Here is a 27421-nt window from a genome sequence, read left to right on the forward strand (position 1 = left end):
CTTTCTCAAGCCAACGAGGCCCCTCCTGTCACTTGCTTTGGCGTTACCCATCTCTGCTCGTCTAGGTACATGCCTAAAAAATACTGCCTGCGCACGTTGTCATCAAGTGGTTATGGTCTTCTTTTCCGGTTTGGTTTACGAGTGTCTCGTGAGCTCTTATATCAAGTTGGCCAACTTGGTTGCTGCGTACTGCCACGGTGTTTCGATGGTCGATAAGTCCATTCTAGATGCCTTGAAAGATGTCAAAACCGGGTTGGAATGCTGGGTTTTATTGTATCCTTGTTATTCGCATTCGTTCAATCTTTGATTTATATAACTTGCGATTCAGTCGTCTGGTAATGAAGCTATCCAGGGACGGTCAGGGTACAGCCCACGACAGTCCATTGATACTATTTGCCCTGTAACTTTGCAGGCTTGCCATCATGTATCCTCATATCGGAGTTAAACGTCGGGCATCCGGGCGTCGTCCCATTCGAATAAAAGGAGATTTGCCCAGGATAGGCCCTTCTATGCCCCCTGGCACGCAGCCAACCTCCCCAGAAGCAGGGAGCGAGGAAGAGAGTGAGGAACACAGCTTTGCGATAAATGAACTCCACTGAACATAGAAGACCAATCGTGGACTTGTCAGGCACATTTTGCCCGACGACCGGCAAGTCTACTCATCACAGCATCAACGACATTGACTGAGAGACGAATATCAAACCCCTTGCTTTGGGAATCTCGAACCGTCAGATATCTAGGAGCTCTTTCTAGAGCCTAAGGCTCATTCATAAAGTAGCAGTGAATAGTACATTACATTAACCCTTTATTTTATACAACAGCGATATATTTCTCGCACTCGTAATGAGGTCCGTCCCCCGTTAGTTGCGTAATTCCCAGGGTATTATTTACTGCTCTTAATAGGAGCTACATTAAAGTTTATTTCTATTATGGTACGGAATTAACGGACATTGGCCGGATTTACCTATATTCAATCCAGACCAGAATTCCTTAGTGACGATCATGATCTTTCCTCCCATATGAACCCTCAAAAGAGATATACTTATGACACTGGTCGGGGAATGTGTATCTTTTGCGGCGGAGACCTTTACCTCTCGGAAGCGGCGGCTAACTATAGGGATGTTACATTTGGAGATCTTACCAATTACCCCGTGTCTGACGGAGGGGTTTCTCCAAAAGTCTCCGAGCTGACAAATTGAACCGACCCTATATAAGCCGGGCAATGTTACACACTGGAACAAGGCAATTAAATTTCGTGATAATAATTACATTACTAAAGGCCTACCAACTCCCCGTGTCTACAATATAAAGCTATAAGACTCGGCCTATACTCTCGCTGCAGTAGCCGGCAACCTCTTGGCAAAATGGCACCTCCTACTATTCTCGTCGTTGGCGCGACAGGCAACACCGGACGCAGCACCGTGGAAACTCTGTCTAAGCTTCTGAAGGAGGCGGGCGCCAGCGGCCCCTTCGCCGGCCACCGGATCCTCGCCCTGACGCGCTCGGCCCAGGGCGCCGCCGCGCGGCACCTGGCGACGCTGCCCGGGGTGGAGGTTCTGGAGCTGGACTGGAGCGACGTGGACGCGGCGTGGCTGCGCGCGCAGGGCGTGGCGCGCGCCTTCGTGGCGGCGGCCGTGGACCCGGCGCAGTTCGCGCGCGAGTCGGGGTTCCTGGGCGCGGCGCTGCGCGCGCGCGTCGAGTACGTCGTGCGCGTCTCGACGACGGCCGGCAACGTGCGGCCCGACACCGAGGTCTTCTACGCGCGCGCCCACTGGGCCGTCGAGGCCATGCTCGCCGCGCCCGCGTTCGCGCCCCTCCGCTGGACCTCGCTGCAGCCCAACGCCTTCGCCGCCTTCGCCTTCTACTCGGCCGCCCAGTTCGTGCAGAAGTACCGCCAGACGGGCGCGCAGGACGGCGCCCTGCGGATCGTTTTCGACGCCGACGCGCCCGTCGGCGTCATCGACAGCGACGACATCGGCCGCCTCGCGGCGACGCTCCTGGTCCGCGAGGACGTCGCCAAGTACAACCATGGGAAATACGTCGTGAATGGGCCCGAGAACATCACGGGGCGGCAGGTGGTGGAGATGGTCGAGAAGCAGATCGGAGTCCCCGTCAAGGAGGTCATCTACAACGACACGTCGCTAGTCACGGCCATGGCTGAGGCGGACCCGAAGCACAGGTCTCTCTTCCTGACCATTCAGAAGTCGTTCGAAGGCTTATGGAGGGGCGAGGCGCCGACATCGACGACGAGCAAGGAGGTCCTGGAGGTCGCGGCGCCGCAGACTACTCCTGCTGCCTCGTGGGAAAAGGTTCTGAAGTTCCTGGGGTAGCTGGGATAAACATCAAATCTTGCCTTCCAGATGCCAGTATGGGTGGGTTCGAGGCTGCTAAAAAGTTTGGAGCAACTCCTCCGACTGATCCGCTCGTGTTTCCAGGGTCCAAGGCCGCACCGCACTTTTGAGGGATAAAACCGGCCCGGTCCTGGTTGGAAACTTAAGATGAGTACGAAGTAAATAGCGTTGTATTCTTAGGAAGACGACCCGACTCATTCTATCAATCCATGGCAGAAGCATCCCACTCTAATCAAGTGGCATTGAATACATAGACAGAATCTAGTATTACAGTCACTAGCGAAACCCACGTCCTCTTTCAACGTCTCGCGTTTGTCGACGGCCCACCCACTTCCGAGTTCCATAGTTTTCCCCTTAGATCGTCCGGGACCGCCTTCTTCGCGACAGTCGATGGAAAGACCCTTATAGCCGGAGGAAGCGTGTTCTTTTTCGCAGAGCGCGACACAGTGTTTACCGCCATTATCCTTAACCGCTTCTCGTAACTGGCCTAAGACCGCGACGAGCGTGCGTAAGTTTGCCTGGTTCCTGCTTTCCCAGTCAACAAATTTTGCCTCAGCATTGGTCACCCGGAGCTCTTCAAAGGTCCCTTGGGTGTGACGACCAACGATCAGCCAGGGAGTTCGGCCGAACCAGAGCTGTGGTAGGTTCTTGCCCAAGCTCTTTAGCTTGCTTGCTGTCTTGATTTCTGCCGCCATTTCTTGAACCATTGGAGGCTCCTGTCCCAGTGGCTTAACGATATCTGGTTCATCTTCAGGTCCGTTGTTTATCTTCAGGTTGTTCATCAAGGGAGCCAACGACTCGGTCCCATCAGTTACTTCGCTTTTGTTATCATAGCACGCGTCAACCTCAAATTGTACGACGCAATCTAGCTCCCCAAGCCGGTACCGAAGCGACCGATGATGTGATATGCTGTCTTCTAAACCAGATGGGAATTTTGTGAATTTGCGCTCAAACGTCTTACCCCACCCGGGGTTTAGAGAGCCACTGATTTTCTGGCGGGCATTCTTTTCACAGCGTTCAATGACCAAGGTGCGATGAACCATGTGAAGATTGAGTCGAAAGCTGTCCTGACGACGGCCGGCACTGAATTCAAGGAGCTTCCGGAGGCTATTCCGGTTGGACAGGACATCTACATCGTCGAAGCGGAACGTTGGGTCCATAGAGGAAGTGGCCCGGAACAGCGGCTCGAAGGGGAACTTTGGGACACGCGCACCATTTTGATCCACAAAGTAGACGCCCTTATCTTCCCGCAGGGTTACCGGTAAGGGAATTTCTTGCCAAATTGCTGCAAAACCTGCTGGCAGTTAGTATGCTTTTTTAACAAGTCGACAGCTCGAAAAGCCTACCAGGTATATGGAGCTTCGTATCCTGGCCATTTCTCCAGTTGTAGCTGCAGACCAACTCGCTGCCTGAGGCACTGGATACCGGAGTGTCTGACAGCTCAATGGCAGTGCGGTCGATATGGCGGATAATATTGGCTTTGAGTACGTCTTTCCATATCCAAGCATCGCCAAGGACACGAGCAGGACGCGGCCGGCTGGCTCTAGTGCCCGGTCCTGGCATGCAATTGCCCTTGTCTCCTTGATGCTGGCGTAGAGCGGCATCAGTAGCAAATGCTCGCCCACACGAGCAGGACTTCATTATCAATAGTGGTCGTAGGGTAATCTGGAAATGACAAGAGGCGAAAGAGTGAGGAATATTTCAGAGTGCGGGGAAACAGCTGGTACTGGCAGAGTAGAGGGGTATTCCGTGCGTTGCTTTTTTTCTTCTTCTTTTTTTGCTCTTCGGTTCAATGTCAAGGTATGCGTTCCGTTCAATGTATCAAGGCGCTGCGGGAATGGTGCAACATGCCGGTGCGGAACGGGGAGATGCTGGAGGCGCTAGAGGGCTGGGATGCGAGCTTTGTACGCGCAAGATGCGGGCAATAATTTCCGTGTCATCAAGGACATGCACGACCTCATAGCCGCGAGAAACGGGGAAGAGGTGCCCGCGAGCGGCACCACCCTCAAGTGCTACTTGAACTGGGAAATGAGCCCTCGGCGCTGCTTGGACCTCGAGGTCGCCCTCTTGAGCGCGGTCCAGCAAACTCCCGGGTGCCGGGTTGCCAGAAGCGCTCCGAGACCAGGCTTCTACATCGGGCGGGTGCGTCGGGCAGTGGAGTCACCACCACCGTCAGCAGCTACCCCAGAATGGTAACTATCAAAGAGTAAAGAGAGGACAGAAACGTCGACTCGATTGGTCCAGTCCCACGGCTCATAAGCCGAGCCCTTTCAACGCCTATGCAACCTAGGTTGTTCTGGAACACTTGTTCTTGGAAAAATTGCACGAGGGAGATGGCCTTGCAAGAGGAGAAAGAAAAAAACGGAAAGAGTCAAGCACAGCGGCGACGTCAGACTTTACACCCCACGAGGACAGAAGATTTCCCCACAACCCACCCAGAACCTGACCGCTAACTTTTTCGTTGCGCCCACCTGCCCACTCACTCACTCACTGGCTTCCAGATCGATTAAGCCGTACCTGGCCAGCCATGATGGCATAACAAATAAGTTAATTTTTGATAGAATGAATAGAATACAGGGTGCAATTCAATTGAAACAAATAAAACAAAACATTATACATAATCACTCCATTCACTTGGCCATGTTGGAAAGTCGTTGAATCAACTAACTGGACTAACTGCCACTGCCCCTCCTTAGTCAACTTTCCTTATCGTTTATCGGCTGCCCCTCGAAATTTCGAATCCGCTTACCATCGCGAAGCCGGCGCCGCCCATAATAATTTATTAGGCATCGTCTGCCCCTCCATATCGTCGAGTCGAACTTCTTTCTTTTTTTGCGCCCATCACCACTGCAACCGCTGTGCGCCCGTCAAAATGTGCGGCGTTCTAGGTCTCATCCTGGGCCATGTTGGCGACGACCCCAATGCGCCTTGCAAAGCCGCTACCGACTTGCATTCCGCCCTCTACTACCTGCAGCACCGAGGCCAAGATGCCTGCGGTATCGCCACGTGCGCTGCTGGAGGAAGTCCGTGTTTCCCCTGACCCTCCCCCCAAAACTAAAGTGCCAAAGCGCCACCCGCTAACAAAACCACCGCCACCACAGGAGTCTATTCGTGCAAGGGCAACGGCCTGGCTGCCGACGTCTTCAAGTCCAATGGCTCAAGGGTGGCCGACCTTCCCGGTTCCATGGGCATCGCCCATCTGCGGTATCCCACTGCCGGCACGTCGTCGTCTGCCGAGGCTCAGCCGCTTTATGTGAACAGCCCCTACGGCATCTGCCTGAGCCACAACGGCAACTTGCCCAACGCCCCCGAGCTGCGCCAGTTCCTCGACCGGGAGGCGCACAGGCACGTCAACACTGACAGCGACAGTGAGCTCATGCTCAACATCTTCGCCAACGAGCTCAACGAGACGGGCAAGGCGCGTGTCAACGTCGAGGACATCTTCAACGCCCTGGCCCGCATGTACGAGCGCTGCCAAGGTGGATGGGCCTGCACGGCCATGATCGCCGGTTTCGGCATCCTCGGTTTCAGAGACAGCAACGGAATCCGACCTCTGATAATAGGCGAGCGTCCCTCTGAGACGCTGGCGGGAGCCACCGATTACATGATGGCATCCGAGTCCATCGCCCTGAGGCAATTGGGCTTCACCAAGATGCGCGACATCAAGCCTGGCGAGGCCGTCTTCATCCAGAAAGGGGGCGAGCCCATCTTCCGCCAAGTCCAAGACGCAAAGTCGTACACGCCCGACATCTTCGAATACGTGTACTTTGCTCGTCCCGACACAACCATCGATGGAATCAACGTCTTCAAGAGCCGGCAAGTCATGGGATACAAGCTCGCAGACAAGATCCGCCAGATCCTGGGCGAGGAGGGAGTCAACGAGATCGATGCCGTGATCCCCATTCCGGAGACGGCAAACACGTCGGCGGCTTCCGTCGCTGAGAGCTTGAAGAAGCCCTACTCACAAGGTTTTGTCAAGAACCGATACATCTTCAGAACCTTCATCATGCCTGGTCAGGGCCAACGTCAGAAGGGAGTTCGCCGGAAGCTGAGCCCCATCGAGTCCGAATTCGAGGGACGATGTGTTTTGCTTGTTGACGACTCAATCGTGAGAGGTACGACGAGTAAGGAGATTGTCGTCATGGCCCGAGAAGCAGGTGCCCGGAAAGTGATATTCGCAAGCTGCGCACCGCCGATCACCTACCCGCACATCTACGGCATCGACCTGGCCTCGCCGCAGGAGCTGATCGCCACGAACCGCGACCGGCAGGCCATCGCCAAGGTCATCGACGCCGACAGCGTCATCTACCAGAACCTCGAGGACCTGAAGGCGGCGTGCGCCGAGTGCTCGCCCGAGCACGGGCCCAAGGAGTTCGAGGTCGGCGTCTTCTGCGGTAGCTACGTGACGCCCGTGCCCGAGGGCTACTTCGAGCACCTGGCCGAGCTGCGCGGCAAGAAGAAGAAGGCGCCCGTCAACGCCGCCACCGTCGCCAGCAGCGGCCACACGGCCGCGCCCCACCACCACCACCACAGCCACCACAGCGAGCTCGCCCTCCAGGAGGCCGAGCACGCCCGGGCGGGGCTCGCGTCGCCGGTGCGCGAGGACATCAGCCTACACAACATGGCTAACGAGGCTAGCGATCGACGATAGAGAGGGGGGTGGGTGGCGTTGCTTGGACACATGCATTGTGCAATGCTCGTTCTTTAGACATGAATAGACAGCTGGGCATTAGTGTAATGAAGCGTTTTAATCCCGCCTATGACACTGTTGTTTCAACGGTTGATTATACTGTTTATTGCCACTTTATCTCTCTTAACTGCCAGTCCGCTGCGATGCCCACCAACTCCACGGGTGCTTGCCCAAATTTGCTTTGAAGCAGTGGTTCGTTCCTACGGCAATGGCTTTTGCAATCCCTTTTCCGGACCCCATCAGCAGTGTCCCCTGCTCGTCCCCCCCTGGACACCAGCCAGCAATCATCGCAGAATAACTCCGTCGGCAGAGAGCTAGCTGTTAGCGAGCGTCCAAACGGACCCTTGTCCTCACAACACCTAGCACAAGACCGATCTGCCCGCCACTGTTTCCCAGCGCGCTGGAAATCCCCCCTGCTCAACCATGCGCTTCGCGCCCAAACAGCTTCTTCCCTTGTGGTATACATAGCCAGTGCAGCTCAGGATTATTTATACCTACCCCCCAGTCACCCATCCCTCCGGTTGCCGCACGCCAACCCAGAAGACCGACCGACTGACCGACCGACCGACCGACCGACCGACGCCGGCAGCATCACCCAGAGGGACGGGGGCTCGCACAGCCCAGAAGGTGACGAACCAGAAACCTTTGATGGTCGAACAACAAGCGAAACGAGAGGAAAAAAGGCCTCTGCTCGTCAGGTGTAGTGACGGCGGAACTCGCACCCTCGGTGGGCAGCCTCGGGAGGAAGACAGCGACGGGCAGAGGGCGGGGGACGGTGAGCAAACACGAGTCACGGCCGGGGGCGATAAGCTGGGCGTTAGCTACACTTCAAGAAGCGAAGAAAGTCCGTGGGCAGGCCGGCTGGTTGGAGGCATTGGCTACATATCAAACGAGTTGCAAGGCACTTTACTCCCACATGACTAGGCATTGTGCGCAGTCTATACCCATCCAATACCGGCCAAGTCACACCCAAAAGTAATGCATCCATTCCTACATCAAACACGTCACATCTACAGTGGCACAAAAAAGTAGAATTCTTAGTAATTGCCAAGAAATGCAATGGTATCTTATTGTCCCAACCTCCCCCTCTCTCTCTCTTTCACTACCATCGCAAAGAGAGTGGGAAACCCACTTCGCTACCATCGTAAAAGAGGAAGGAGTAGAAAGCAGAACCGGAAATTCATTCAACCGAAACGCCTACATCACCACCACCGCTTTGTGTTTCCGTAATCATCCCCCCATTTCCCATGCACGGAACATGCCGCCGTTGTGCAGGTTTAGAGGGTTTTTCGTACTCCATGTAACTCCGGGTCGTTGTTGTGAATGAAGAAAAAGAAAAAGAAACCATGATGAATGAATGCCAGTCGCAACTTATTTTGCCTGCCCGTGAGTGCGGAAAGAGGCAAGGAAAATTCAGAGAAATCAGAATCGTGGTCATGTTTGTAAGCCCGTTTCACCAAAGGAAGGAGATTCATGGTTACATCTAGACACCCGAATCGCGGCGCTTCTTCTTGTTCTTGGTGGGCGTGGACGTGGAAGAGGCGGCAGCGCCGCCATACGGAGAACCCTGGAGCGCAGTCGAGAAGGACGGATGTGTAGGCACCGGACCGGCGCCCGAGAAAGGCGAAGCATCAGACATGTACGTGGAAGGCGTTTTCGGGACGGGTCCCAAGTTCAGGCTGAGCGTGCCGGCGGGAGTGGCCACGGGGGCAGCTGATCTGGCATCGACAGCAGGAGACGCCATGACCATGGCCGTGGCAGAAGCCGAAACAGCAGCCGAGGCGCGACGCTTGTTAGAAGACATGAAAGGCATGCCGTGGCCGTAGTTGACGTCGGTGGCCGCCTTGCCCTTGCCCTTCGCCCTTCCCCGTCCCTTGTTGTTGGTGGCGTTTTTGTTGTTGGCGTCAGTGCCGGCGGCAGGAGCTGACGAGTCCTACTTGTCGTCCTTGCCGGGCATGACCTTGGCCGCCTGCACCGCGCTCATCTTGGCGATCCAGGCCGCGCTGGGCTGGGCCTTGCGGACGGTGCGCAGCTCGTCCGACGTGTAGCCGGGGACGCGGATGTTGTACTTGCGCTCGAGCACCAGCTGCAGGTCGCGGATCTCGAGCACCTTGGATCCGCGCTCCTTGGCGAGGTTGCAGGCGGACTGGATGACGGTCTCGACGAAGTTGTCGGCCGTGTTCAGGACAGACTATTGTTTCCAATAACGTTAGCATATCGCACTCAAACGTTCAGATGGATCAAGTGCGTCCACGGCGATGTACAACCACCAAACCCGCACCAATCTGCACAGAATTTGCAACCAAACGGAGACAAAAACGTCCGATACTTTGACAAACAACAGGGCATTGTGACGTGTAATGCGTCCGGTTCATGCAAGAGTTAGGGCTGGGTAGGGTTGTGAACATACCTCTTCCACATCTGGGGTCAAGTAGTTGCCGTCCTGGCCAGCGGGGCCACCACCGCACACCTGTCGAACCAGCTCGTCGAGCTTTTTCTTGTTCAAGACGTGATCGCCCTCGGACTCGAAGGTGTAGACGGGAGGCTTCTGCATGACAGGCTGGGACAGCGCATTGCCGGTGATGCCAGTACCGCCGCCCATGGTGGGACGCGCGCCAGTGATGCCGCCGCCCATGGTGACGGGCGTGGGAACTGCAGTGGCCTTCTCGGGCAGGTTCTTGGGGATGGGCATCTTGGTCGTCACGGTGGTGGCGGGCTGCTGGGGGTGGCCGTGGGGGTGACTGCTCTGGCCGGACGCGTTGCCCATCATGCCTGCCGATCCTGGAGTGGTGGTGGGAGGTGCGCCTGCCAAAGGAACGGAGCTGGTCGAGTTTTGGCGAGTGTTGGCCATGTGCATGGCAGCCGAGTGCGTCAAAGGTTTGGCTTGGGCACCGGCCACGGGAGTTGCGGCGGACTGGGGAGTTTGGATGCGTGCAGAGTTCTGGGTCGGCGTGACGGCGGATTGCATGTGCTGACTGGCCACTGCAGCTGCCACGGCCGTGTTGACTGGCGGCGGGTGCGGTTGCTGTGACGAAGCAGTGCCTGGCTCGATCTTGACCTGGGCTGGTGGGGCAGTTGCGTGTTGCTGCGCTTGGGACGAAGGCCCGCCGCTTGTGGCCGTCGCTGCTCCGCCCGGCACCCCTTGAGGACCTGTCGTCGTGGGTGTTCCCCCGGGCGTCCCCGCTGCCCGGTTCGCCGCCGCCAGTTGCTGGTTCTTCGCAGCGTCCATGGCCGCATTCACCGACGCCGTGGCCGCCTGCATCGACGCCGAGTTGCCCGCATTCTGCACCTGGCCCTGTCCGGGCTGGGGCCGAGCCTGCTGGCCGGCCACGTTCTGGTAGTGGGCCTTGAACTGCTCCTGCTGCTTGCGGAACTGGTCTACGAACCGTTGCGCGTCGCTGTGGCTGCGGAGGGTGTCGGCCTTCTGGTCCTGGAACCTCTTCAGATCGTCGCCCAGGATCGGGTTGCCCTTCGCCTCGCGCTCCTTGAGGACGGCGTCGATCTGCCGCGTCTTCTTGGTGCAGTTGTCCATGAGCATCAGCGCGCGTGTACTTGGAGCGCACCTCGGTGATGTACCGCGTCTGCTCCTCCTTGCTCTGGGAGGGCGGGGCGTAGAAGGTGAACTGCTGGACGTGGGCCATGATGGGGTCGGGCACTTTCTGCTGGCCGGGCTGGGGGCCGCACCACCGCCCGCGCCGCCGCCGGGCGTGTTGTTGCCGCCTCCCACGGCGCCGCCGCCGGGCATCTGGTTCGGCCGCTGGGCGGCGGCGGCGGCCATGGCGGCGCGCTGGGCGGCCAGGGCCGGGTTGTTCATGTTCGGCTGGCCGGGCTGGCCCGGGCGCGGGCCGTTCTTGAGCGACTGGATCTTCTGGGCGACCATGCGGGAGAACTCGACGACCTTCTGCTTGGCGACCTGGTGGGGCTGCGTCTCGGGGCCGTTCTTCTCCATCTGCTCGTACAGGCCGCGTAGGCCCTTCTCGTACTTCTCCTTCTCCTGCTCGTTCAGCACCGCCAGCGACCGCATCTGCTCCGGTCGGTACATGAGGAGCCTCTGGGGTTGCGGCTGCCCGGCGGGCTGACCACCCTGAGGGGGCTGGTTCATGCTGGGCGGGATGATGATGGTGGTGATGCGGCTAATCCTACGGTGTCTATCAGAAGAAGGGCTCGTCAGCAAGAATGAAGCAAATAGTACACAAGGCGCCGTCTGCTCTGACCACGGAGGGCGACAATGTTAACAGAGGTGTCCGATGCGACTGGGGGGTTGGGAAGCTATGTGGTATTGCGAGTTCACCGAGGATGAATCGCGACGCCAGGGAAGCTCCTACAGTGAGATTTTGGTGATGGGAGTGAACGAACAATGAAGGACGTACAATGCGTTTGATGGCAGGTCTGGAGCTGCTGCAGAGTTTGAAAGAAATAGCTCTTTTCAAATGGCCAGTGTCAGGTTGATGCAGAGCCCACACAAGGCCAGGCTAAAGGAGATAGAAGCAAGATGGCGGCGGCAGAAGGTTTATGTCTTCCAGGGTTGCTCGCCCGCGCGCGACCTGGGAGGCTTAAACGATGATGGATCCCGATCTCCGTGCGTGGCTGGTACGCGGCGATAGTCTGTGGCGTTTCCAGATGGCTAGCGCGTCGCATCCATCCGTATACCACTTAGGCATCAAATGTGGCGTAAGCTCTAACTCACTGGAAGCTTAGTCCTACAGTAGAGCCCAGCTACAGTCTTCACGTGTTAGTCAATCAATCTCAGAACAACGCTTTCCTATTCACTTTGGGTCAGATCGGCGCTTTAACGATGATCCTGACTAACTGCAGTTCGTTCACACTATACTGTCAGAGAGATCAGCTCATTATTGGTGTCCAATCTGTCACTATGCAGTAGGTAGGCGAACCAGTACGGAGACAAGCCAATGATATCCTGCTCATGAACTTAGAGCAGCATGGTGCTTTTGAGTTTATCACAGTTCAGAAAATGAGATGCGGCTCTGCCGGCCATGGTGGATAATGGATCAAGGGACATATATTGCTGGCCATTGAGAGGAGACCAAGCCAGATTCTATAAACGTGGTTGTGGAGAAGGGACCTTGGGGCGCCAAAATCAAAAGGGCGATCCCTTCCTCCCGTTCGCTATAACACTGATCGGCTGTCTATAAAAAGATTTCGTCATAATCATCAATCATCAGGGTCGTCGTCGTTCATCGTTCTTCTTCTTGTTGTTGTTGTTGTTTCATGACCTTTCAAAAACACAAAAAGCTGTTCCACGCGCGCGCGCCAATCGCTTCCGTCGCAATGCCAAAATGTAATCAAAGACCGACCATCCGAGGCATACAAAAACGCTCAGTTGTAGTACTACTGCCCTTTCCTCTTATGTGCAATGCTTCCTTCAGTATCCGTATGCGCTGCCCGAAGGCTTTTGCGATCACGTCTGGGTTTCCGCGAGCGAAATGCGCAGAGGAAGTCCCGTGGGACCCTTTTGCATTGTAACGTAAGACATCTCACTAGGCGTCGTCGACCTCCATGAGCCGCCAGAACTGGAACAGCCCGTCCCCGTCCCCGTCGTCGCCGCTCATGTCGTCGTCGCTGTTGGGCTCGGCCAGCTCGATGATGATGTTCTGCGGGTTGGAGATGACGCTCAGCCGGTTGCGGTTGAACTTGCGGCGCAGCCGCCGCTGGGTGGAGTCGCCCAGGTCGTAGGGCTGCAGGTCCTCGCGGTCCGAGTCGCTGCCGCGCTCGCTCACGGTGCGCTTGCTGATGCTGCCCGACGTCATGCGCCGCAGCCGCCTCTGCTCGCGCAGGAACCGGATGTGCTGCATGTACTCCTCGTCGTCCTCGTCGTCCTCGTCGTCGTCGTCCTCATCATCATAGTCGGACTCCGCCGTCGTGTCGGTCTCGGCGCCGCAGTTCATGTTCGTCATGCGGTCCAACACGTCCTCGGGCACCTCCTGGTCCACCGTGGACGGGGACCCACTCCCGCTGGACTCGGGGTACTCGTACGAGTCGGGCAGCAGCGGGGGTTGCCGCCGTCGTCGCCATCGTCGCTCTCCATGTCGTCCTCGTCCTGCTCCACGACGGTGAACGTTTCCTCCACCTCGACGCCAGTCGATGCGAGGTGCGCCTGGATGGTGCTCCAGGTCTCGACCCTTGGCACGTAGGAGGCAGGGGACTGGGGCGGACTGTCCGAGGCATCTGAAGCGGCCAAGTCATCTTCGGAGTCGTCCGACTCCTCCTCGTCGGACGACGTGGACTCCTGGGGCGAGATGGCCTCGGGGCGCACACCACCGCGGGTGCCGTTGAACTGGGAGCCCACACCGCCTATTAGGGCTGACTGGCTAAAACGGCCCGCGCCCTTTGCAGCGGGCGATGCCCGGCCATTGGCGCCTTTGGCACGAGTAAAAGCAGGAGAACCGGGAGGTGGTGTCTCCGGCGGCGAGGTAGGTTTCCTCATCCCCGTCGCGAGGTTGGGCGTCTGTGGCCGCATCTTTTGGGAAGCAAAAGGGAGTTGTTCCGTAGAACGAGTTGGGCTGCTTTCCCCAGCAATTCCGTAATCTTATCGTGGACGGGAATTGATTACTTTTTATGTGGGGTAGGGGATTTCGCGGGGGGTTGAATTGCGCAGCTGCGCAGCTGCGGAAAATAGGATGGGATGTAGGTAGATAGAGGGGATTCAAGGTGTCAACACCCAGAGGATAGATCTCCAGTGCGGAGAGAAGAATCGGCTGCGGTAACTGGTCATGATAATTCCGTAGGGCAGAGGAGCAAAAGGTCCAAGTTGCGCAAATCCCCCAGCTCGTGTGTCTAGGGAAGATGCGGCGGGTTGGCGCAAAGGTGGTGATGTCGGGTCCTGTGTTGCGCGCTGCGCAAAGTATGATGTCGGCAGGTAGCGCAGGGAGAACACCAAGTCAGTGAAGTCTTGGTGGCCTTGTGCGAGGAGGATATTGGACAGTCGCAGAAGATGCGCGACAGATCCAATTGAGGCAGATTGATAGGTGATCGGCGCAGCGGTCTCTTTTAATTCAGCAGACGTCGACTCTCTCCGTGCGAAGAACAGAGGAGCAGAGGCAGGTAAGACAGCGCCGAAATCCAGGGGCAGAACAAGCACGGCGCTGGTGCTGGGAGAATGCGCTGGCTAGATGTTTCAAGTCTAGACTGAACGGGGCAGGAGAGACGGTTATAAGCGAGGTGGTTATAGCGTCCAAGCAACTGGCACTGTAGAGCAATGTATGTATGTAATGTAATGAGATGGCCCGAGAAATGAATCTCTTATAAGAAAAGGAGGATTCGGGGATCAAGGGTCAGTCCAGGGTCTGGGTGGCCACGGCAATATGGGTGGTTATTATAGTTTCGGACAGGTATAATAGCTGCTAGGCCTCTCCTTGCCTGTCAGTCGAATAAGGCGCCGCATGGAAGAAAGAGCCAGCCAAGCTCGCGGAATCACGGGAGAACGTTGGAGAAAAGATAGGAACATGGAACAGAGCAGAAAAAAAAAGTAGAGCCGCTTGCTTGCCCATCAGCCTATGTCGGAGCATGTGTGTATCCTTTACGGCTGGTTTGGGCAGCAATGCTCCCGGGAAACCCTGGCTAATCCGATCTTCATGGCAGCCGGTCTGTCCAGAGAGATTGCGACATGTATGTCTTCTAAGCGGCTTGAGACATTTTGTCTGGCACGACGACCCTTCGCCAGTGGCATTCAAGCAGGTATTTGATATGTGTATAAATTGTGTGTGTGTGTGTGTGTGTGCCTTGGGGGGACGATATGGACGGGAAAACCAGAAAAAGCCCACGCGAACGTTGGCTGAGCTGTCACTTCCAGTCAGCCAGACACAGCATTCCCGAAGCAATGGAATGCGCCCGAGGTGACCAAGGATTCGCTCACAAGGCTACATGCGCGCAAAGCCACGGAGCTGCACCGGCGTATCAAGGATGGACAAGTGAGGGAGAGGCAAAAATAGTTGGTAGACGCATGAAAAAGACTGGAGTCCGGCCGCAACACTCATGCCCAATGAGGGAGGGATTTCGACCTACCATATGCAGGAAGAAAACGATTGTCATGGTGGGGTTGGAGGGAGACCCAACGAATGGCTCGAAAATATAATTAACTTTGCGCAGGCATAGCACGGCATTGGACGCGCCCGGCTGCAGTCGATCAAGCGATGGATGCGATGGATGGCAATGGGAAGAGAGAAGGGCAAAGGGGGCAAAAGAACGCATGGGTAGATGGCAATGGGCAATGTGATCAATCAATCGGCGCAAACTTTGCAAACAATGCGTTACACGCTTCCGTTCTCTTGCCTTCTCCCTATCACCATCCATCGGGCCTCGAGGCAGACAGACTTGCCTTCGCTTCGGGAAAGAAGGTAGAAGACGGCCGCGGAAACAGAACATCAGGATTCCATGCATGCAATTGGCGATCGCCCCGACGCCCAATGGAGCTGGGTTGCCCTCTAGCGGACCAGCGACGGCTCGAGAGCGGCATTTATTATTGCCTGGTTGCAGACCGGTATACATAGACACATACATACATACACGTAGCCGGAATGCTGGGTTGGCGGTCCGCTGGATAACGTTGCCTTACCTTTGCCTCTGCCCTGCGTGCGTCGTCCTGCTGCTGCTGCACCATGGAGTCATGGGTTCGAAGGCTAGGTGGGCCGCGCTGGCCGGTCGGGGAGACGGGCTGACGGGAAGTCGAAGGGGGGAATGGCAGGCATTGATGATGCTGGGCTGGCTGGCTGGCTGCTGGCCGCGATATAACCCGATAGGTTTCACTGACGAGGTGGATCAGTTTGTGTTCTGGTCAGTAGCCCGCCAGCACAAGCCACATCGCGGGGCATGTGAGGCTCAACGGGCTTAGTTCCCCAGCTGCTATCGCGTTTCCATGCCACCACCGTCACAGGTGACAGGGTCAGATCCATGCGACAAGGACAAGCAACAAGAGAGCTGAGAATCAACGCGAATCGACTTCAGCTCGGCAATTGGCACTGTATTCCACCTCGCACGCAATCAGACGTCTCAGCTTTCCACGGCCCCGTCTCCGGTAGCTGTTGACGTTGCGTACAAGTCAAAACAAACACAGCACAGCAGTGACCATGTCGCTGCTTTCAGCTCACTTTGAGCAGATAGCGATATCGTGCCAAGGCATTGACAGTCTCCCGTACGTCGTCACCGTCTTCCACCCTCCCGACACAATGCAAAACCGCCTCACATCACCTCTCTGTCTGACATGACTCTCTAACTCCACTTCTTCTGTTCACGTAGCTTCCCGCCGCCCAAGATCTTCACCAATGCCCTCCTCTCCAACCACGACATCACGTCGCTGATCCGCGACACGGAAGCGCACGAGCGCGCCCTCTTCTCCGTGCCCCCTCCGCCCCCGCCGCCCGCGACCGCCCCCGCCACGACCTCGCAGCAGCAGCAGAAGCCAGCCGAGCCGCCCAAGCCGTCGTCGTCGCGGCGCCAGACCGTCTTCAACGTGGCGTCGGGCGAGGTGACGACGTCGGGCGCGAACCACCACGGCGGCGGCCGGGCGTCCAGCGCGGCCCCGCGGCGGCACACGGCCGTCACGGCGGTGCTGGGCGGCGACCTGCACGCGCAGATCCGGCGCAGCGAGCGCGGGCTGCGCAGCAAGGACAAGGACGGCGGCGCCGCCGTCGACGTCGAGCTCCTCCTCAGGAGCGCCGAGAAGCTGTGCGGCGTCTACCCGCTGCCCGGCGCCCTCGACCGCATCCCCGCGCAGCGCTCCAAGTACGCGCACAGCCTCAACACGCTGGCGTACTACGAGGCCAAGGTCGCCGAGCAGGCCGAGGCCCTCGGGCGGCAGCACAAGGATATCTGGTCCGACGACGAGGAGGAGGAGGAAGAGGAGGAGGGGGTGCTGTGGGTGGCGCGGGCATCATGACGGAAGAGGAGCTGCGGCGGGAGGAGGAGGAGGTCCAGGAGCTGGACAGGAAGAAGCGGGAGCTTCAGGCGCGTTTGAAAGGCATGGAGAAGGATCTCGGTGGTCTGCTGAACATGTGAAGCTGGGGAGGGAAAGAATAAACAAGAAGACTCTGCATGCTGACGTGAAGACGACGATGATACCCATGAGAAAGAATAAACTGTCATTTGATGATTCTTCAATTAGTGCTATATTTTATTTCCCCCTTTCGGCCAAGTGTTCTAGCACTGGGCACCCGACACCGAGCTGACCTCAGCCGCCGACTGCTCCTTGGCGGCCTTGATAGCCTTCAGGAAGACCTCGGGATCCTGCGCCCCGGAGATTTCGTACTTGCCCTGGATGGTGATGTGGGGGACGCCCGAGACGTTCTTGGCGTACGCCTGCTGGACCATGTCGTCGACCTCCTTGCCGCCACTGCCGTCCGCCAGCCAAGCGCGGGTCTCGGCGGGCGCGATGCCGGCCCTCTCGGCGGCGGCGACGAGCATGTCGTGGCTGGTGATGTCGCCGCCCTCGGAGAAGTAGCTCTTGAAGAGCTCGAGGATGACCCTGTTCTGGGTCTCGTTGGACTTGGCGCGGCCCAGCTCGACGACGCGGTGCGAGTCGCGCGTGTTGCCCACGTACCCCCGGCCCGTGAACTCGATGCCGTCCAGCCGGCCCGCGTGCGCCAGCTGCCGCTGCATCTGCGCCGCGCGCTCGGCGCCGCCGAACTTCTGCGCCATGCGCTCCTGGATCGGCATCCCGCGCGCCGGCGACGTCGGGTCCAGGTAGAACGGCTTCCAGTTCAGCGTGAACGTGTCGGCGGCGCCGCCGGGCTGCGTCTGCTTGTACTTGTCGATGGCCTTTTCGAGGCGGACCTTGCCGAGGTAGCACTTTGGTCGCAGGGGGTTAGTTGTGGTTGTACGTATTGCGAAAATATTTACACATATAAGTGATATATAGATATATGGCAAGCATAGTGAGAATGATAACTTACGAAGGGGCAGACATTGTCCGAAATGATATCGATGTTGAAGTTCGTCATCTTGGCTACGGTTGTTTTGAGCGTGCGACTTGCCATGAACCCTTATTCTTTCTATATTCCGATTCCTACGATTACCTTGGAAATGAGATGCGGATGTGTTTTGTTTCTTATATATCCCGGATATCCCACATTGTCCTGACCAATGATTACAAATCCAATGTCCGCCCTGCTTCGGGACCTCCCGTCTGTCTCTTACTATCCACAACACCATTTTTAGTCGTTTCACGGCGCTACGAGATACCCACGAATTGTGCCGAGGTTGAGCACATCGGTCTTTTACATGCCAATGTATGCAATGTGAGACCTGCGATTTGGGTGGTAAGCGGAAAGCTAACTACCAGTAAAACCAATCCAACACTATGGCGATAGTTGAATGATGTATTGTGGCACTAATACCGTTGCGCCCCAAGCTACTGAGTGACCAGGCGACCAATACCAACTGCACGATGCCGCAGCGTCGTCGCAAGTGGTGATGAGCTGCCCCTGGTCGCGACCATCACGCACGACGAGAGACCCCGAAGCCATGGTTTTGTTCCAACCCTGCCCACCAGCGCCTTCCGGTGCTAAAAGCAGCAGAGGGTATCCCGGACGACTTCAAGGCCGAACGGCTCCGGCCCAGCAGCACGTTCATTGCCATCGGGCTGCAGTGACCGGGAAATGCTAGACTTGGCAGGCTTTCCGTGACGGAGAGTCCCCGTCGAGAGACTGTGGGTTACATCTGCACTCTACGGGCGTACTGATGAAGCCAGCGAAGAAGTGGTTTTGGCACTATGCACCATGCAAGGGGGTTCCTCAACCCGGACAGAAGCTTCAGTCAATCACAATATCAGACACATGATGAGATGCAGCTACTCAAAAATCAATCATGAATAGCTACCAAATTTCTTTCATTGGGCTAATGATCTCCATACTAATTGCTGTGGCAGTTTGAGCTGGTATCAATCATATCAACGCCGTTCCAACATAGTACTTTTCGTTTTGGTTAATCCCGAGACCAGGGTTTCTTCTTTTTTGGGTTGACTTTGCCTCCAGTTTACATCTTCATAGCGGCCTTGGCCAGGTCAGCCAGAGCATCGCGGCGCTTGAACTTGGCATCCTGGATGACACCTGTGTACAACACGTGATTAGCTCAACATACATGGGGTCACAGAAAACATCATGGTCCGGACTTACCGGCGTCAGCATCGCTAGAGAAGTTGCCGGTCCACTCGACGAAGGTGCTGTTCTCGAGCTCGCCCGAGGTGACGGCGTAGCAGCGGATGGTGCTGACGACGCTGGTGTACGAGAGCTCCGGCTTGGAGGTGATGACGCTGTAGGTGATGTAGTGGTTGATGGTCTTTGCGGCGGGGTGTGTGTCAGTCATATCACAGATAGATGGTAGTGGTCAGCGGGTGGGAACTTACGCTGTGCTCCTCCTGCTTGACCTCGAGCTCGGTGCCGTCGTTGAAAGTCCACTTGACCAGGTCGGTCTCCTCTTGGGACTTGACGACCTCGCTGCTCTTCAGGGCGGACCAGAAGGCGCTGAAGTTCTGGACTGAGCGAGGGGAGGACGGTTAGCTTCTACGCTTCTTCTCAATGAAATAAACAAGACGTCTCGGCCTCCTGGGACTGGGGACTCACGCTTGATGTGGTGCCAGACGTGGCTGAGAGGGGCCTTGATGACGGCGCTCTCGACGACCGAGGTGGCAGTGGGAATGACGGACGACATGTTGGATGATTGGTTGGGGGAGTGGCTAGTTTCACGTGTGAGTGTATTGGGAGAGATGGTAGATCGAGTGATGGTGGTGTGTGGGTAGACGGACAGACGACCCGAAATATAGAAATTTTATCGTGGGCGGGCTTATGGATTGGGGATTGCTCAGTCTCTGATGTTGCGGGTTTGGGTGGGCTGTTTGTTTGATGTTGTTTTTGGAGCAAATGTTAGCATCATTCACATCCGGTCTCTCTGTTTGTCTGTTGCATTTGGCTTAGAGCAGGCCGAGCTGCATCCTGTTGCTCAAGCATGCAAGAGCAACGTCATGAGGGGCAAGCTCGATCCCGAATTCCAATCCCAGGGAGGCGCTTACAACCCCGCGCTGCTTAGGTTAAGCGGGGGAAATACTCTGTCCTGCACCCCTTTAAGACTTCTTGTACAGTTCAATAGACTAGGCAACCAATAATTCACATATAGCGTTCCACGAAGCGCAGCACTGTTGCCGTCAAGGTGATAGACACCCGGGCACTACCCTGGAGTCTTCCATGTGCAACAGATCTGGAACTACCGACTGTCCGCTTAGCTGGGTTTATCCCCAATCTAGTGATAGCCCAGGGACTGGCCGGTGTTCCTTGGCGGAATTTCCCAATCTGTACCCCCAAGGTATCGAAACTGTGAAGATGTAATTCCTCTGGCTTCTTATGACATTCAGGCCATCGATAAGCTACTATGCGGGATGACGTGGGATCGGACCGCCCCTGGAATGGAGGACACTGCCGTGACTTGCTTTTACCTCCCTACCAAGTTACAAGGGTCGGAAAGAAGTCTTCTCTTGTTGCACCGAGGCGGTATCGGGGCCGGCCGCTCCATGGAGCTCCGCCTGGGACACTTGCAGCCGTCCGGGCCCGTTTGACGACCCTGGTATATACATAGCTGCTCGGCAAGCGATATCACAATACCGTCCTGCATTGGGCGGCCCCCCCCTACATGTCTCCTCTCCCCTGTTTTTCGTATTATTTACTCGGTATTCTGCAACGAGCAAAGACGTCGCGGGGCCGAAGCCGACTGGTCATTCTGGAACGGCGACAGCATAATACGGTGCAGGGTCCGTGGATAATCTAAATGAGGGCCTTCACCACGCCCCGTGCCCCCTTTTCCAGGTATATATCCCTCACAGCTGACGAGCCGGCGGTCAGCTTCGCGAGCTCGCTGTAGTCTTCTTGCTTGAGTGTTGTGTCCGGCGTGGATAGGACCGCTGAACGATACCAGCAATCGCCATGGATCTCGACAACTAGGCGAGATCATTGACGGCGGCTGCCGTGTCCAATTCCAAGCCCGCAACACCAAAGACAAAGATTGCCCCGGGCGTTGTCGCCCGGATTCGCGACCGCGGGGTTTCTTCCGAGGAAGCGGCGGGGGACCATTTCCTTCGCTTTGCCTGCACGCTTCGGCCCCGGACACTCTTTGGCAAAGTGGCCGGGCTTCTTGCAGTTGAAGCAGTTGTACTATGTCTTCACTGGGGCTGATGGGTTTGCAAGATCTGCCATTCTGGTAGCCATTCTGATACCTGTTCTGGTATCCGTAGTTGGACTCTTGTTACCTGCGGAACTGAACGATGGATGCTCGGGAAGTGATCTCATTTACCGCCCTGAGTTATTCGACTGGGTATTGACATGGCATACTAGTAGAGTAAACAATTTTGGCATGTCGAGCCATTATTCCACTAGTTGTTTCACTGGCTGTTGATCCAATATATCCAGTAGAGCAGACGATTCTGCTATTGTTATAACTAGTCGTATAATCATTTCCCCGGCCTACAAGGCCAGTCCACCCAACCGAGTAATAACAGTAATAACAACTCCCCCAACGCCGCCATATGCCATGAAAAGGTGGACTAGCATCAGCCAATAATTCATTCAATTATCGGATCGCCGTAGTTCCAACAGCAGAGCCTTTTATGTACACGATTAATTGCCCTCGCTGCCGAATTCCTTAGTCCACTCTGAATTTCGAGTGAGGTCCTCCAACGCCACCGTCGGCCTTGAGCCTTTGATTGCCTTCGCGAAGTCCTTGAAGTCCACCAAAGGCTCGAGGAGCGTTTCAGCCTCGACGTCCTCCCAGCTCATCTCCTTAGCTCCTGCGTCGCCAGGCGAGCAAGGGGTAAGTCGGTCGACCCCGTCTTTTTTCACCTATAGATCCCCGTGTGTCAGCAAGGAGTAGCAGTGGTTAATAATAGTAGCAAGCAGTACTTACCTCCTTGAAATGTGTGGCTTGCTGGATTTTCCGCACGGGCTGCATCAGAGCGTCCTGCACGGCAATTGTGATATCGCTGCCGGAATAGCCGTCTGCCAGCTTCGCCAGCTCCCTGAAATCCTCCTGCTTGAGCGTCGTCGGGGTGTCGCCGATGGCGAGCTTGAACATGGTGGTGCGGGCGGCGATGTCGGGCAGACTGATGTGGACTCGGCGCTGGAAACGTCTTCGGATGGCGGCGTCGAGCTGCCAGGGGATGTTGGTGGCGCCCAAGACCAGCACGCCGGTCGAGTCCTTGCCCACTCCGTCCATTTGCACCAGCATCTCTGTCTTGATACGACGGGAGGCCTCGGACTCGCCTTCGCCTCGGGGACCGCAGAGGGCGTCGACTTCGTCAATGAAAATGATGGAGGGCTTGTTCTCGCGGGCCATGGCGAATAGTTGCTTGACCAATCTGTTATAGAGGATCGTGTTAGTACTGTGCTATAGGGCGGAAAAAGGCGAACAAGATCACATACCTTTCACTCTCACCCATCCATTTGCTGACCAGGTCGGAACTGCTGACACTGAAGAATGTGCTCTTGGCCTCTGTCGCGACCGCCTTGGCCAGATAACTCTTGCCCGTTCCCGGTGGGCCGTACAGGAGAATACCCTTCCAGGGCTTGCGCTTGCCGACGAAGAGATGTGGGAACTTGATGGGCAACAGGACGGCCTCCTTGAGCGCCTCCTTGGCACCATCCAAGCCGGCGACGTCGTCCCAGCTGACGTTGGGCCGGTCCTGCATGATGGCGCCGGCGAGCGCATTCCGCAGCTTCTTGCTGTCCTCGTCGACCTCGGCGCCGTTCTCGCCGTCGCCCGTCTTGCCCTTGCCGGTGCCGCCCGTGCTGGAGCCGTTAGCACCCACCATGCCGGGTTTTTTCCGCTTGGCGTCGGCGTCGGAGATGTGTGCCTTCAGCTTCTCGGCGCGGTCCATGTACTCGGCCGTCTTGGTGCGGATCATCTCCTTGGACTTGGGGTTCTTCTCCCACTTCAGCGCCAGCATGAACAGCTCGAGCGACTGGTAGTACAGCTGGTACGCCTTCTCGTACTGGTTGCCGTTGTCGGCATCGATGGCGCGGCGGACCGTCTCGATCGCCCGCCCCAGGAAGTCGGTGTTGGACATGATGGACGAACGAGGGGGGAGCGTTATATCGTGTCGGTGTCGGTGTCGGTGTCGGGGGTGGGATTGGATTGGTTAGTGGGGGCAGAGGTGAAGGCGAAAGGGAAACGATAGGCGATGCCTGTCTGTCTGATCGGTTATGCGTTCGGGGAAGCGTGCAGGTGGTGGGATGGGCAAGAAAAGCGAGGCCTTTTCTCCCTTGCTCGCTTTCTTGTTGTGATGTGACGTTTGATCGGCTTCTCGTTGGCCGGGGGCGCCCAGAACTTCCCGACTCTTTGACACTAGCCTTGTTGCTTATCGCGGGGTTCAGATTCAATTCCCACGGCAGGGTCAGTGAGTTGACTGGCCAGTTTAGCCAGTGTCTGAGTGTCTGGCTGGCTGGACTGCACTGACTGGGAACTGGATAATTGACGAGCCTTATCAGTCCAGCCCACTATTAAGCGCTTTAGTGCCCCTAGGCTGTAGGCTGTAGGCTGTAGGATAAAACTCCCTGGCGGGCGGCCAGCACACGACATAGCATAGCGAAAGTAGAAGTGGAAGCCACCCCAAATTTGAGGCGCAAACCCGCATTCACAAACACCGTATTCCTGAAGAACATCAGTGACTTGGCACATCGACCACCAACGTGAAAATGGCTGAAGTACAAGCAAAGTTGCAGGCCTTGTCAGAGGACTACCAGAAATTACAACAAGGTGAGCTCATGTCGTCCCATTCACATACCGTTACACTTGCTCATTCAGTTTCAGAACTTCAAGCAGCGGTTCAGTCACGACAGAAGTTGCAGGCGCAGCGGACAGAGAATGTCGGTGTGCAAAAGGTCCGTACCATGAGCCTACAGAGGCCCCCATGAAGATAGACCAAATTGCTTACGAAGGCATGCAGGAGTTTGACCGGTTAAAGGAGGGAGAGAGCATCTACAAGCTCGTTGGCCCGGTCTTGTTGAAGCAAGACAAGGTAGAGGCCGAGGGAACCGTAAAGGGTCGCCTGGAGTTCATCGGAAAGGAGGTGTGAGTGCTTCTGCCCCCTCTTCTCCCCTTTCTCGCAAGTGAAGGCGCAGGAAGTCTGCCAGACTAACACCCGGAAACAGTGAACGGACAGAGCAACAGATCAAGGAGATCCAGGAGAAGATCGAGAAGAAGAAGACGGATATCATCCAGACTCAAAGCTCGGCGCAGGCGGCGGCTCAGCAGGCTGCCCCTAGCCAGGTCGCCGCCAAGGCTTAAAGGGGTATACATACTTGTACGCGAGTTACCCACTGCCTGGCACATCTGAGACAGGTGCACCCAAGACTTCGGGAAAGGCTGTCACAGCATGACTCTCATGGAGGGGCTGAAGGGGTCATAGTTGTTACATTGCTGCATCCAACAATGGTAGGAGGCCATAGAGCTTGATACACTCGTGAGCTACAGCAGTGTTACAAGCCCAATTCCATGGGCAGAGAAGTTTGTAGAACCTTTCATGCACTGGATAAAAGCCTCCTTTCCTCGGTATTTTAGGAACTTGATTGAGTATTTCCCACGTGTTGCTGAACACAGTCCACCTGCACCTTATATGTCTTGCGTACCTGGTCCAGCCACATGCAACCATGTATCATATAAGCACAAACACTGCTTTACATAACCCATGGCGAGCCACATGCAAATGCAAAGAACCAAGCCCAGCAAAGGGTGGCTGAGCCCGAATTGACGACAATGACGTTAGCGTGCTGGGCGCGTATGCTGCAGGCCTAAAATAAAGTGCCCCGCGGTTGTCCGCGGGGTCAACTTGGTAAGTTTATCGATCTATCTGAGCTACCGTCCAAAACAGCCAGCGCATGCTTCCGGGCATCTCAACCTTGATGGATTGCATTCAATGGACAGCTTCTGCGATTACTTCACTCGGCAGATGGCATCCTGATTTCGCATTTGGCTCTGACTGAGGGACTTTCTTTACTGCAGGCAGCCACATACTTCTTTATCCTTGTACTCATACATCCGTTTTTCTTGTTTTCGCTGCCATTCCGTCCGATCCACGACTCCCCACTACCGGCCGCGCATGACTTGCGACTTACCACACCTTGTAATCAGAGGGCCTGGGCGGCAGGCAGATGCTTTACTGAGAGTCAAGATTGCGTCGCGAACCGAATCGAGCCCCCCCTTATAGTAACAGCAATTGGGCGAATCCTTACCACCATTCTTTAATTCTTCATCTTATTCCTAGATGGAAGCCCTGCGCCTACACGCCACTGCCTAGACGTGTGCCTTGTTCGCTTTTGCCGCGTTTTGGGTTGCCGCCGACATGGGGGACTTGCAGCGCCCGTTGAGCGTGAAGGAGATATCCCAGCAGGCGCAAGTATTTGCCTTCAACCCTAATGTGCCATTAAAGTCATGGCTGCGCACTGCCAATATGCTTCATCGCGAGGTAAGTACTTATCCCCAATTGCTCCTTGGCTTCCCATGTGCTCCTTTCCGCCACCCGTCCCCAGACCTGTACGCCTTGACGACATTTCGCTGACAATCATGTTTCCTCCCAGGCCGAAGCCTACCTCCGCGATGGAAACTTTGCAAAGGCCTACATGATGTATATGCGATACACGCTGCTGTTGATGGACCACCTGCAGAAGCACCCGGACTTGAAGAAGGACAGGGATAGCAGGCTCCAGCTTAAGAAGGCTATAAACGGAATCGAAAGCGTAATCGCCAATCTGGAGAAGATCAAGCCCATAATCAGCAACGAATACGACAAATGGATAGCCGGCGAGGAAAAGCGCAAGGAGCGACGCGAGAAGCTGAAGGGCGAGGGCAAGCGGACCAGGACACCATACGAGCAGCACGCTTCCCATGATCCGAGCCTGTCGGCCGCAGGCCGCGTCCTCGATGCTGGCGAACATCAAGATCTTGCCGTGGTCTTGGCCCAACGGGAGATGAAGCGGCGTGATGCTGGTCGCCTAGCCACTCGCCAGGCTGGCGTCTCGGCCGAGGAGGAGCAAGAACGTCGGACGGCCGGATTTTGGGACAACTGGACACACGACCTGGCAGAGAAACAGGCCGAGGATGATGATTTGTTCCGGAAGCAGATGGAGCTGACTCGGACGAAGCTCGACGGTACGGATGACACACATATCCAGGACTTCCTCCAGAAGATGAGTAGAGGGGAACGCGAGATGGAGGCCGAGACGGCCGCTTACCAGGGCACTCCGGCTGCCTACAACTACCCTTCGATATCCAAGTCCCAGCCGGTCAGTTATGAGGCCCAGCCCTACGTCAGTCGACCGGAGCCTCCGAATCACCCGCCGCCACCGCCGCCAAAGGAATTCACTGCCGATTTGGAGGCTCCAGAGCGGCCGTCCAAGGAGCTCTACAGCACCCCACCGCCGTCCCTACTAGTCACACAACCACAGGATGGACCACAGCCTCCCCCGAAGATTTCAGAGATGCCTGCCTCGCCACCGCCGTCATCCAAGAGGCTAACCTTTGCGCCCGCTGCGTATCTGGAGAATGGGGAACCCATCCGTTCCATCTTCCTCCCAGGTCAACTGAGGCAGGAGTTCTTGCGCATCGCTGCCGACAACACGCGACGTGGACTGGAGATGTGCGGCATATTGTGCGGCACTGCAGTTAACAATGCGCTCTTTATCAAGTGTTTAGTCATTCCTGAGCAGAAGTGCACGTCCGACACGTGCGAGACGGAGAACGAGGGTGATCTATTCGATTACTGCATGACCGAGGACCTCCTGATGCTGGGCTGGATCCATACCCACCCGACGCAGTCGTGCTTCATGAGCAGTCGCGACCTCCATACCCAGGCTGGGTACCAGGTCATGTTACCCGAGAGCATTGCCATTGTGTGTGCTCCAAAATTCCAGCCTTCGTAAGTAATCTCTGATTCTTAATTAGCTAATATCTCTAGGGGTGTAAAGCTAACTATGCATCTAGATATGGTATATTCAGACTCACCAACCCCCTGGCCTCCCGCATATCCTGCACTGCAACGAAACGGCCACGTTCCATCAACACAGCATCGACAACCTCTACACGGGAGCCGAGAAGCCGGCTGGTCACGTTTTCGAAAGCGATAAGCTCGAGTTTGAGATTAAGGACTTGCGGCCAGGTAACAAGAATTAGTATTCTGGGGCCTCGTCGTCCAAGTCCAAGTCACGGCCGCCCCCCGTCCCCAGCCAACAAAGTCCTTCATGCTGCGAGGTCGTTGCAGTCGCTCCACTCCGCCTCGTCAGCCGCCGGCTCGATCCAGCGTCCCGGAGGCAAGAGGACGAGGATGTAGGGTCTTCTTACCGACTCTGCATGCTGGACCTGCAGGACGGTTTCGTGGTGTCTATGTAGTAGCCCT

General features: G+C 56.4%; 12 protein-coding genes across 12 annotated transcripts; 5 read left to right on the forward strand and 7 right to left on the reverse strand.

Moving 5' to 3' along the window:
* Positions 1 to 1364: 1364 nt before the first annotated feature.
* PG998_002773 (uncharacterized protein) lies at positions 1365 to 2330 on the forward strand (the record flags this gene model as incomplete). The annotated part of the gene is made up of 1 exon (XM_066869591.1): positions 1365 to 2330. One exon carries the CDS (start codon positions 1365 to 1367, stop codon positions 2328 to 2330), a length of 966 nt encoding a protein of 321 aa, XP_066738006.1.
* Positions 2331 to 2553: 223 nt separating this feature from the next.
* On the reverse strand, positions 2554 to 3992 carry PG998_002774 (uncharacterized protein; the record flags this gene model as incomplete). The annotated part of the gene is made up of 3 exons (XM_066869592.1): positions 2554 to 2579; positions 2629 to 3645; positions 3698 to 3992. The coding sequence occupies 3 exons, from the start codon at positions 3990 to 3992 to the stop codon at positions 2554 to 2556; spliced, it is 1338 nt and encodes a 445-aa protein (XP_066738007.1).
* Positions 3993 to 5223: 1231 nt separating this feature from the next.
* On the forward strand, positions 5224 to 7002 carry PG998_002775 (amidophosphoribosyltransferase; the record flags this gene model as incomplete). Its single annotated transcript, XM_066869593.1, has 2 exons — positions 5224 to 5374; positions 5453 to 7002. The coding sequence occupies 2 exons, from the start codon at positions 5224 to 5226 to the stop codon at positions 7000 to 7002; spliced, it is 1701 nt and encodes a 566-aa protein (XP_066738008.1).
* A 1522-nt stretch (positions 7003 to 8524) lies between these two features.
* Positions 8525 to 8854, reverse strand: PG998_002776 (uncharacterized protein; the record flags this gene model as incomplete). The annotated part of the gene is made up of 1 exon (XM_066869594.1): positions 8525 to 8854. One exon carries the CDS (start codon positions 8852 to 8854, stop codon positions 8525 to 8527), a length of 330 nt encoding a protein of 109 aa, XP_066738009.1.
* A 120-nt stretch (positions 8855 to 8974) lies between these two features.
* On the reverse strand, positions 8975 to 11143 carry PG998_002777 (uncharacterized protein; the record flags this gene model as incomplete). The annotated part of the gene is made up of 2 exons (XM_066869595.1): positions 8975 to 9232; positions 9452 to 11143. The coding sequence occupies 2 exons, from the start codon at positions 11141 to 11143 to the stop codon at positions 8975 to 8977; spliced, it is 1950 nt and encodes a 649-aa protein (XP_066738010.1).
* Positions 11144 to 12539: 1396 nt separating this feature from the next.
* PG998_002778 (uncharacterized protein) lies at positions 12540 to 13519 on the reverse strand (the record flags this gene model as incomplete). Its single annotated transcript, XM_066869596.1, has 2 exons — positions 12540 to 12929; positions 13010 to 13519. The coding sequence occupies 2 exons, from the start codon at positions 13517 to 13519 to the stop codon at positions 12540 to 12542; spliced, it is 900 nt and encodes a 299-aa protein (XP_066738011.1).
* Positions 13520 to 16124: 2605 nt separating this feature from the next.
* PG998_002779 (uncharacterized protein) lies at positions 16125 to 17052 on the forward strand (the record flags this gene model as incomplete). Its single annotated transcript, XM_066869597.1, has 3 exons — positions 16125 to 16189; positions 16294 to 16915; positions 16942 to 17052. 3 exons carry the CDS (start codon positions 16125 to 16127, stop codon positions 17050 to 17052), a joined length of 798 nt encoding a protein of 265 aa, XP_066738012.1.
* A 141-nt stretch (positions 17053 to 17193) lies between these two features.
* On the reverse strand, positions 17194 to 17993 carry PG998_002780 (DSBA oxidoreductase; the record flags this gene model as incomplete). The annotated part of the gene is made up of 2 exons (XM_066869598.1): positions 17194 to 17841; positions 17946 to 17993. 2 exons carry the CDS (start codon positions 17991 to 17993, stop codon positions 17194 to 17196), a joined length of 696 nt encoding a protein of 231 aa, XP_066738013.1.
* A 1033-nt stretch (positions 17994 to 19026) lies between these two features.
* On the reverse strand, positions 19027 to 19701 carry PG998_002781 (uncharacterized protein; the record flags this gene model as incomplete). The annotated part of the gene is made up of 4 exons (XM_066869599.1): positions 19027 to 19100; positions 19167 to 19329; positions 19397 to 19527; positions 19614 to 19701. 4 exons carry the CDS (start codon positions 19699 to 19701, stop codon positions 19027 to 19029), a joined length of 456 nt encoding a protein of 151 aa, XP_066738014.1.
* Positions 19702 to 21653: 1952 nt separating this feature from the next.
* On the reverse strand, positions 21654 to 23098 carry PG998_002782 (uncharacterized protein; the record flags this gene model as incomplete). The annotated part of the gene is made up of 3 exons (XM_066869600.1): positions 21654 to 21875; positions 21940 to 22390; positions 22455 to 23098. The coding sequence occupies 3 exons, from the start codon at positions 23096 to 23098 to the stop codon at positions 21654 to 21656; spliced, it is 1317 nt and encodes a 438-aa protein (XP_066738015.1).
* A 628-nt stretch (positions 23099 to 23726) lies between these two features.
* Positions 23727 to 24318, forward strand: PG998_002783 (Prefoldin subunit 6; the record flags this gene model as incomplete). The annotated part of the gene is made up of 4 exons (XM_066869601.1): positions 23727 to 23787; positions 23836 to 23912; positions 23978 to 24102; positions 24183 to 24318. 4 exons carry the CDS (start codon positions 23727 to 23729, stop codon positions 24316 to 24318), a joined length of 399 nt encoding a protein of 132 aa, XP_066738016.1.
* Positions 24319 to 25372: 1054 nt separating this feature from the next.
* Positions 25373 to 27198, forward strand: PG998_002784 (uncharacterized protein; the record flags this gene model as incomplete). The annotated part of the gene is made up of 3 exons (XM_066869602.1): positions 25373 to 25495; positions 25608 to 26918; positions 27010 to 27198. 3 exons carry the CDS (start codon positions 25373 to 25375, stop codon positions 27196 to 27198), a joined length of 1623 nt encoding a protein of 540 aa, XP_066738017.1.
* Between the last annotated feature and the right edge of the window lie 223 nt (positions 27199 to 27421).

This window comes from Apiospora kogelbergensis (assembly GCF_038363985.1).
Source record: "Apiospora kogelbergensis strain CBS 113332 chromosome Unknown utg000001l_segment0_segment0, whole genome shotgun sequence".
NCBI lineage: Eukaryota > Fungi > Ascomycota > Sordariomycetes > Amphisphaeriales > Apiosporaceae > Apiospora > Apiospora kogelbergensis.